General features: G+C 36.5%; 1 protein-coding gene across 1 annotated transcript in view; it reads right to left on the reverse strand.

Annotated features, from left to right (window-relative positions):
• Positions 1–6,541, reverse strand: part of LOC107587574 (voltage-dependent calcium channel subunit alpha-2/delta-2-like) — a 230,694-nt gene extending 224,153 nt beyond the window's left edge. The window contains exon 1 of the mRNA XM_016275397.1: positions 6,461–6,541. Within this exon, the coding sequence (XP_016130883.1) occupies positions 6,461–6,541 (81 nt within the window). The remainder of the gene's footprint in view (positions 1–6,460) is intronic.
• Between the last annotated feature and the right edge of the window lie 3,762 nt (positions 6,542–10,303).

Consider the following 10,303-nt stretch of genomic DNA (forward strand, 5'->3'; position numbering starts at 1 on the left):
TATATTTTTTTTTTTTTTTTTCATGGTTTCATTTAAATATTAACAAAAAAATTATTACACAGAATAGTCACTTTACAAGTAAAACTATCTGAATGGAATGAAAAGTAAATTTCAGAAACTGTTTAACACCACGGCACACAACGTGATCTCATGTGGCATGGGTTATAAAAGTACACTTTTCATTTATTTTTGTAATAGATATTTCAAAAATGCATTTTATCAAAGAGAGCTCCCAGAAAAATATTTTTCTTTTTTTTTTTTTGAAGGAAAAAATATCAGAAAATCTGATCAAAAGAAGAAAATAGAAGAACAACCATCTGTTAAATCAAATCAGCATAGACATTGTAAAACTACAGAAAAGAGTATAAAACGTTTTTTTGTTTTTTTTTTGCTTGCTTGCTTTCATTTTTACTAAACTTTCCATTCATTTTCATTTTCAAATGGAATGAAATTCCAGTTTTAAATCTCAAAGTTTCGGCTGCCACACAATATAGGCTATTTACTCAAAATTCCCTCCCAAAAAAAAACCCAGGACATTTATACTCAGAAGTTTATATTCAACCAAACAGGTAAAGATATCAATCAATACTGATCATCTCAAAATGGCATCAGATTCTATCACTAGTCCTAACAATGTTTACTGAGTTTATCTAACCAGAGGTCTGAATAACATCTTCTATCTGACTTTCCATTATGGTCAAGTATTAGCGTTCAGCTTGCATTAATCAGAATCAGAATCAGAATCAGAATTTGCTTTATTCGCCAGGTGTGCGCAAACACACAAGGAATTTGTTGTGGGTTTTTTTTAAGGTGCTCCTGGTACATACATACATGCATAAATACATACACATCTGACATGAGAACAGAAAAAAAAACATTTAAAATAGTAAAACTTAACAATAAATAATGTGTATGATTCTGGAACAGTAGATTTATGTACAGATTTGGGCATTATTTACTCTATACAGAACTGTATAAATAAAGAGATATGCATATGTATTTACATAATACTTGAGAAAGATGCAATAATTAAGGATGTAGAATGAATTGAATGAATTAATTATAGGAAATGAATTACAGAACACAGATAATGATTCATGTGTTAGCTGTTTAAGCTGGAGATGGCATGGGGGGAAAACATTTTTTTTATGCCTAGATGTTCTAGTGCACAGAGATCTGTAGCGGCTGCCTGAAGGGAGAAGCGCAAACAGGTTGTGTCCGGGGTGAGAGGGGTCTTTTTACTCTATACAGAACTGTATAAATAAAGAGATATGCATATGTATTTACATAATACTTGAGAAAGAGGCAATAATTAAGGATGTAGAATGAATTGAATGAATTAATTATAGGAAATTAATTACAGAACACAGATAATGATTCATGTGTTAGCTGTTTAAGCTGGAGATGGCATGGGGGGAAAACATTTTTTTTATGCCTAGATGTTCTAGTGCACAGAGATCTGTAGCGGCTGCCTGAAGGGAGAAGCGCAAACAGGTTGTGTCCGGGGTGAGAGGGGTCTTTGATGATGTTACCTGCCCGTTTCTTCACTCTGGAGGTGTTCAAGTCCTGAAGACTGGGCAGGTGCACACCAATGATCCTTTCTGCTGTCCTAACAGTCCGTTGCAGTCTTCTTGTATCTGATTTGCTGGCTGACCCAAACCAGGCAGTTATAGAAGAGCACAGAACCAACTCAATAACAGCTGAGTAAAACTGTGTCATACGCCTGTGGCAGGTTGAACTTTTTCAGCTGACAAAGGAAGTACAACCTCTGCTGGGCCTTTTTCACAAGTCAATGTGAGTGTCCCACTTCAGATCCTGTGAGATGGTGGTTCCCAGGAATCTGAATGACTCCACTGCAGCCACAGAGCTGTTCATGATGGTGAGTGGGGGGAGAGCAGGGGGGTTTCTCCTGAAGTCCACGATCATCTCCACTGTTTTGAGCATGTTGAGCTCCTGGTTGTTGTGACTGCACCAGACAGCCAGCTGCTCAACCTCTTGTCTGTAAGCAGACTCGACGCCGTCCTGGATGAGACTGATGACTGTGGTGTCGTCTGCAAACTTCAGGAGCTTGACAGAGAGGTCTTTAGAGGTGCAGTCATTTGTGTAGAGGGAGAAGAGCAATGGGGAGAGAACACAGCCCTGAGGAGCTCCGGTGCTGATGGTGCAGGTGTTGGATGTGTTTTTTCCCAGCCTCACTAGCTGCTGCCTGTCTGTCAGGAAGTTGGTTATCCACTGACAGATGGAGGTGGGCACAGAGAGCTGGGTCAGTTTATTCTGAAGGGTGTCCGGGATGATGGTGTTGAAAGCGGAGCTGAAGTCCACAAACAAGATCCTTGCATAAGTCCCTGGTTTGTCCAGATGTTGGAGGATGTAGTGCAGTCCCATATTGACTGCATCATCCACAGACCTGTTTGCTCCATAAGCAAACTGCAGGGGGTCCAGCAAGGGTCCAGTAATGTCCTTGAAGTAGGCCAACACCAGTCTCTCAAATGACTTCATGACCACAGATGTTAAAGCAACAGGTCTGTAGTCATTAAGTCCTGTGATTTTTGGTTTCTACAGGGATGATGGTGGAACATTTGAAGCAGGAGGGGACTACACACAGCTCCAGGGATCTGTTGAAGATCAATGTGAAGATGGATGATAGCGGGACAGCACAGGCTTTGAGGCAGGCTGGAGAGACATCGTCTGGGCCTTTGGTTTTCCTTATCTTCTGCTTTCTGAAGACTTTGCATACATCCTCTTCACAGATCTTGAGTACAGGTTGAGAAACACCATTTGTATGTGTGTGTACCATACATCATACACCAAACACCATACACTATTATATGTGTATACCAAACATACCAAACACTATTAAGATAGTGATCTTTCTGATTCGTTCTTTCTCTATTTCTCTCCTTCTCTCCATTCCAAATATTTCCAACTCACCTGCTTGCAATTTTTCAAGCAATATGTATTAAAGATTGTTGCGTGCTGAATGCAGCCAGTCCGTTCTATTTACTTTCACCAAAATAACTTTGAGAAGCAAAAAAATGCTTAGAATACATTTGCAAGAAATTTTTTTTTTCCAGAAAGGGTGGGAAAAGAATATCGGAGTAAACTGGGCATGAAGAGGACAGAGAGAGTGACGAAGGAAAGCAATCTTGTTAGCGGGCTGCTGTAGCCCAGGGAAGATTTCTATCACATGCACATATAGGGAGAGGCATCCATTTAGAAAATGGCTTTTTCTGCACATGCTGGGCCATTTAGCACTCCCTGTGACGACTCCTGTTTGGGCCAGAGATAAATGCGCTTTCACAGACTCACTGCACACACACACACTCAGACCACAGACTCAGCAATCTCCAGCTACTGAGAGTGCAAACACAGGCTTGCATGCATTCAGTGTCTCAAACTGATTTTCTAAAAGACACACACACACACACACACACACACACACACACACACACACACACACACACACACACACACACACACACACACACACACACACACACACACACACACACACACACATACGAATGGACAGATAAAAAATTATTTTGCCTTGGCCTCCCTATCAGTTACTGTGTATGCCAGCTGAATATATTTAATGCTAACATACAAAAACTGCCAGAGCTTAAAAATAGTAATAGCCAGAGATACAATTTACTTCAAATAATTAGTTAATATTTAAATATATATTTAAAATAGTATGTGTGTGTATACCTGTTTTTCTATTCTGGTGGAGACTTAAACCTGAATACACACAGACTCATGAGGACTCATTTTACGGTGGGGACCTAAATGGAGGTCCCTACGGGTAAACAAGCTAATAAATCAAGTTTTTTGAAAACAATTTCCTGTAAGGGGTACACTCTTAAAAATAAAGGTGCTTCACGATGCCATAGAAGAACCTTTTTGTCTATATGGTTCCATAAAAAACCTTTAACATCTGAAGAACCTTTCTGTTTCACAAAAGGGTCTTTGTGGCGAAAGAAGGTTCTTCAGATTACAAAAAGGTAAGAAAGAGATGGTTCTTTAAAGAACCTTTGACTGAATGGTTCTTTGTGGAACCAAAAATGGTTCTTCTATGGCATCGCTTGAAGAACCTTTTGAAGCACCTTTATTTTTAAGAGTGTAGGTTTAGGTGTAGGGTTGGTGTAGGGCAATAGAAAATACGGTCTGTACAGTAGAAAAACCATTATGCCTAAGGGTGCTCCGATTGATCGGCTACCGATCACTATCGGCCGATAATCACCTTGGGATGATTGATCGGCGGTGTGTAAAAAGGCCGATCTCAAAAAAACGATCTCAAGCTGATTACGCTGCCGTGAGAGGTTTGGCATGACATGCAGCGGCACCGTCTCAGTCTCTGTCCGGCGCGGGTGAAATAATTATAATGCTGAAGGTGAGGTATTTCTTCATTAAATAATTTATAAAGTAATTTGAAAACCTTGTGTGAGATGTAATTTCACAAACAGCGTGTGTGAATCACCACTCGCGCGCGCTCTCTCTCTTTCGCTCTCAAAATACGCAAATGGCATCAAATCACCACACATCGCGTCTGTCTATGAGCGAGCTGCAAGCTGCACAGTTGACACAGGAATTGTCACTTGCACAGTCGAGGCAGTCACACATCGTCACTAAAGTTTATAAATTGCATTTCTTTTTAATTCTTGCCAGTATTTAAAGCATTCAGTGCTCGCACGTTCTCCTGGAGACCGTGCGCTCATGCACATTCGCAGCTGCACACACATAACGCCAGGTTCACATTACTCCGTTTGCAGTGCATACGTAGTGTGTATTTTTTCCCGTGCTCATGTTAACGGAATAAAGCGTTCACTGCACACGGTTGCGGTCCGGCAGTGCGCTCAGTAGTGGTGCGTCTGCAGCAGTGCAGAGATCGTTTTGCAGTAAATATGAAAATGGATTAACACGAAAATGTAGTAATTACACCACAAATGCATATTATTAAAGTCTACTGTTTTTCACAGTCAACACATATGCCTTTTTGGCTAGGTTTAAAGGGAAAGAGCACTTTTAGATAAAGAAGGCAATAATAGATGGCACTCGTGGAGGAAGGAAAACAAAGTTCTTTATGAACCGCAGGATTGCTTGTAATAAAGATTTAAATGCAAAAGAAAAGGCAGTAGAGCTGACTATTTCTGTCAATGGTAAGTTTGTGATAACGTAAGAAAAGTAGTTTAAATGTTTTGTCAATTGCTTGAGCAACTTAATATATCAATCTAGAAGTAAATGCAAAAGTAAAAAGCATTATTTATTGCATTTAAACATGTCTGTGAAAGATTGTATTACTGTACTGTGTAAAAAAAAAAGAATTGCAATGCTGAAAAAGCATTTTCAGTGACAATGTTTGGATTTGAAATCAAAATAATGGATATTGTGTTTGTGGTAAACAGCCACGGATCAGTAGCGGACTGCTGTGTGAAAGCTGCTTCCCCTGCTTCCCCTCTCACAAGAGTCACCTAAGAGGGGAATTCAGTAGCGGACTGCTGTGTGAAAGCTGCTTCCCCTCTCACAAGAGACACCTAAGAGGGGAATTCCCCCCATTTTCAAAAACGAAATTCAGGCCCTGAATAAATGTATAAAAATCCTGACTGGAGTATCACTATAAATAGTTATAAATGATAAAAAAGAAGGCTTTAAAAAGATTGGTATCGGTGATCGGCAGATACTGCTTTCTGTGATCGGCAATCAGCCTCAAAAATCCTGATCGGAGCACCCCTGTATATATATATATATATTCAAGTGTATATACAGAAATATAAATTTGGTATTATATTACAGCATTTTATATATTTTTTATTTATGTTTTATTATTCTAATATAGTAATATACAAATATAATAATAATAATAATAATAGAATTTGAGATAGTGAAAATGATTCAACTTTTCAATATTATAGTGTTTTAGATTATTATTTTAATTTCAGATTTTCACTCAAATTGTTACACCTATAATCTAATTTTTAATAATAAAAAAAAATGTATGGCCTCAGACTATTTAAATAATAACAGATTATTTCACACAATTCAACAAATGATACAGAATTATCATTTAACATGTGAAACATACATGTGAAATACTGTACACAATACAAAATATATAGTACTTCAGGCTTTCAGAATCTATTGTGAAATTATTGCTTAGTGCTCAAGACTCTGACCGCTGTCAACAGAAAATGATTGTTATGAAATGTCACTATTGAAACGACCACAAAAAACACTGCTATTACTGTAATTATCTTATGCAACCACTGTTATCATAACATCATAAACAAGTTAAAGCTTCTTCCTAAGGCATCACAACAAAGGTAAATAATACAGTGTGATTATTATGGTCGATTCCACACTGATGTAGTGAAGAGAGACAGCTTTGCCCTAAAAACGACACAATATTTTTCCATCTAGCATTGCAGTATGGTGTAAAACAAGTTAAAGATGTTCAACTTACTCCTTTCATTTGCTGGACTCCAGTGACGAGCTGCAACACCTTCTCCAGTTCCTTCTCTATGCGACCTGCCCAGTGCATCATCCTGTTAGACACAGAGAGCACTGGTTAACAGCAAATTTGTAATGAAAAATAAAAAAATAAAAAATAAAATCATTAATTCAAGTGCTTTTATTTTGACTGCGACCTTGTATGTCTCAGAAGCAAACTTATACTTTATGAACTTTCCATGTGTGTTTTTTTGTATAGTAAAAGCTTCCTAATGATAACTTTACAATCTTCAGTGAAATCAAAAATGGAGTTGCATTGCTTTTAGTGCATGTCTATTAGCTTTAAGATACATCAACACATTAAATAAAACCATGCTCACCGAGTAATTTCATTGGGTCTTATATTTAAATTATTCCAGTGAGCGATCTGAAACCGGACTATAGTACCGCTCTATATTCATATACTGGTTTTACGGACAGTGTGACATTTCATAAAAAGCGTAATATCTACTAGAGCACATCTGCAGTCATGAGGTGTTTTAACATTCAGTGTTCGGTAAACTGATGGAGAACATTACAGGGGAATTTCAGCAGTCACACAAACCCTATAACAGTTTTATCTGCTATTGCCTAATGGTCAGAGATTTGCAACCACGGCCCAGGGTCATAAATAACCCTTATCTGTGTTACACAGCCTGAGAATAGCCCCAAAAGAAATGCTGTATGTGTGTGTGTGTGTGTTTCTGACTGAGCGGTCTTACTTACTTGATAAGAATGAATGAACCCAGCTATTCTATTAGCATTTAATAATATAATGCGTTTAAAAATAAATATTTTATTTCTTAAGAGTGCACATTCCCTGTCAATTTTGTTGTTTTTCCCCATACACTGACATCCAGTTGAACTACAGAAACTGGATCGTGAACAAATCACTCCGTGAACTGGATCAACTGATTCACTATAAAGATCTGACTCAAAAGAACAATTCATTCACCACACAGCTGTTGCTTCTTTCATAAATTAAATAAATGAATGAAATGGTTTGTGGTTTGTCATCACAAAAACTTATTGTGGGACTTCAAAAGAGCTGTTTGAACTATTTTTACTATATTTCTGGGTGCTTTTTTTGGGGGGTGTAGCTTAAAAGGACCAGAGATTAGCCTATACTGACAAGATTACACAGGAAAATGTTGAAAAATGCAGGAACAGACTGAAATGTACATGTTATTCACTGAATGTCATGGTCACAATTCACTTTCAACAAAATACTTTTTATTGTAGCATTTAAATACAAGAAATACAATTTTAAAAATGTTTTTAAAAAAAGTAATTTAATTAAATTAAATAAATAAATAAATAAAAACAGTTCTTTCTGGCTATGCGAGAGCTGATAATGAAGCAAAAAGGAGTAATAAATACATAAATAAGTTAATTCATTAAATTTAAAAAAGGAATGACAGCAACTGTCCAGGAGTTGAAAATAAACTAAAATAAAGCCAGAAAAAATGAGGAGAAAATAATTGTATTCATTTATTAGTTTTTATTTAGTTTTAATTTTTTTACTTATTTGGGTAATCTTGTCATTTTTCATGTTATTTTATCATAGCTTAAGAGTATTGCATATTTACACAAATGAGTGAATATATTATAGCCCTTTTTGGAAATTACAAGAACAGTTATTCCAGTGGAAACAGACCAATTTAAAAAAATGCGAAAAGGAAGCAAATAAATAAATGAATAAATAAATCAATGTTCATCAAGAAAATTGTTTTTTAAACTCAAATGAAAAATGTTTGAGAGTCAACAAAAAAAAAAAAAAAAAAAAAAAAAAAAAAAAAAAAAGGAAAAAATAAATATTGTTGTTGTTGTTTGTTTAACCAAAACACAAAAATAACTTTGCAACCTGAAATTAATTATATATATCAGCTGAATTTTGGAATAATGTTATAAACTGCTGTCTGAACTTGCGGGAACAATGATGCATCATATTAAGTATAGTCAGAAGCGTTAACTTAGAGTATGTTTCCGAGTTCAGACCTAAGATAAAAGATAATGGGTGCCCACATAAGCAAAAACACACCCACCTATGAGCGAATACACAATGAATTGACTGGCTTTTCTAATTCACACTAAAAGCTTTAGGGGCTTTTAGCACCTACATCTCAACGAGCTGGGTAAAAAGCACTAAGAAACACTGACAGAGACCAAAGTAATGGCATGCATGAACGCAATCATAACTTCTTTCTGTGCTGAGTAAACCTTAAAACACCCACAAATAGTCCAGTGCTTTCAGAGCACTGATTTCAGATATTTACTCTCTCTATTACAGCTGTTTCACTGCAAATCCAAAGAAGCTGGTAACAATATGACCCTCTCTCCTCTATCTGCACCATCAGCTGAGCAACTTGGTTATTTGTCATTGAATGATAGCACAGAAAAAAAATGTCAACGTGAAATGTCAGCTTCATCTGAATGACAAGAATAGGAAGATCAGCAGAAGAATGAGTCACAACAGCAACAAAGAAAACACACCAAAAATCCACAACTGGCATCTAATGCGGTTGAAGCACTGTTTTCCTCATACGCAAGTGAAAACTCGCCATGATTTGTTAGACACAGGATTTACAACAAAGTACATACAGCACACAAGCATTTCATTTCTTCAAGAGTGCCAAACAACACATAATGAACCACATTTTTTAAAGAAAGTTTACGAAGTGCTTGCCTATGCACAACTCAATGCCATGATGTTTGAGATGTTTGAGAAAACTATACTTTTTGTATTACATTGCAGAGGTGTTCTGAGGGATTTCTTTGGCATTTCTAAGGTGCTCTGATGGTTTTTTAAAGACATTTTAAGGTGTTCTAAATGTTTTATAAGGAACACATTTTTCCATTCTAATGCACTACTTTCCCTTTGTTTTGCTATAGGTTGATGCAAAGACTCGTTCTGTGTGAACGGCCCCAAAGATAATCTTTGTGCAAGGGACCCCAATCCTAAAATTTTAAAGGGATTTATATATTTTCTTGTAGAAAGACACTTCTTCATTTTTATGTATTTAAATCAAATTTTTACTTATATATTTATTTTAATCTTATTTTTTATTATTTTTGTTCTGAGTGTGTTCAAGTGGATCTATTGTCTTGTATCTTAAACCTAATTCTGATCACACATAAAAGTGCAGCACAATCTCTTCATTGCCACACAGCTTGTGTCCATAGCACAAATGTCTGAAAAAAGTGTGTTCAAGTACGAAGTAGTAGATTTCTAGTAAAGCATGGCACTTGCAACGTCAAGGTCATGGATTCAATTCCCAGATAATACATGTAATGATAAAATACCTTGAAAGCAATGGATAAAAGATCTGACAATGCATTCTTGCATGCGTACTTATAAATTAGGGGTGTGTTCAAATCAATAATCCTAACTATGAGATATGGTAATAGTAATAATGAGGAAATAAGCAGCCGTTACCTACAGTCAATTCAATTTGAAGGCTACTTTGGTTTAGTGTCATCTTACAAAACATCCATTAGAGGCTGATTCGGTTAAGTTAAATGTCTTTAGGCAGCTGAGATTCAATACACTCAAGGAAAAAGGAAGTCGATTCACTCTGTGGCCAACTCAGCATCTTTCGGGCAAGAACAAATCTCCAATATGGTTTGCTAAGATTTTAACATGTCAAATCAAATAATGGCATCATTTTCTTTAGCTTTTCCTAAATGTGTTTTTCCACGAGACCTGTCTCTGACTCACTGCTTCTTCTCATATTTCATGCTTTTCAAACGTAATTAACCAAACTAAGCCAAACTCTGTTATTATAAGTATTGTGACCTCAGAAACCCCTAATGCAAA

The sequence above is a fragment of the Sinocyclocheilus grahami genome, unplaced genomic scaffold (assembly GCF_001515645.1).
Source record: "Sinocyclocheilus grahami isolate Dianchi unplaced genomic scaffold, SAMN03320097.WGS_v1.1 scaffold94.1, whole genome shotgun sequence".
Classification (NCBI taxonomy): domain Eukaryota; kingdom Metazoa; phylum Chordata; class Actinopteri; order Cypriniformes; family Cyprinidae; genus Sinocyclocheilus; species Sinocyclocheilus grahami.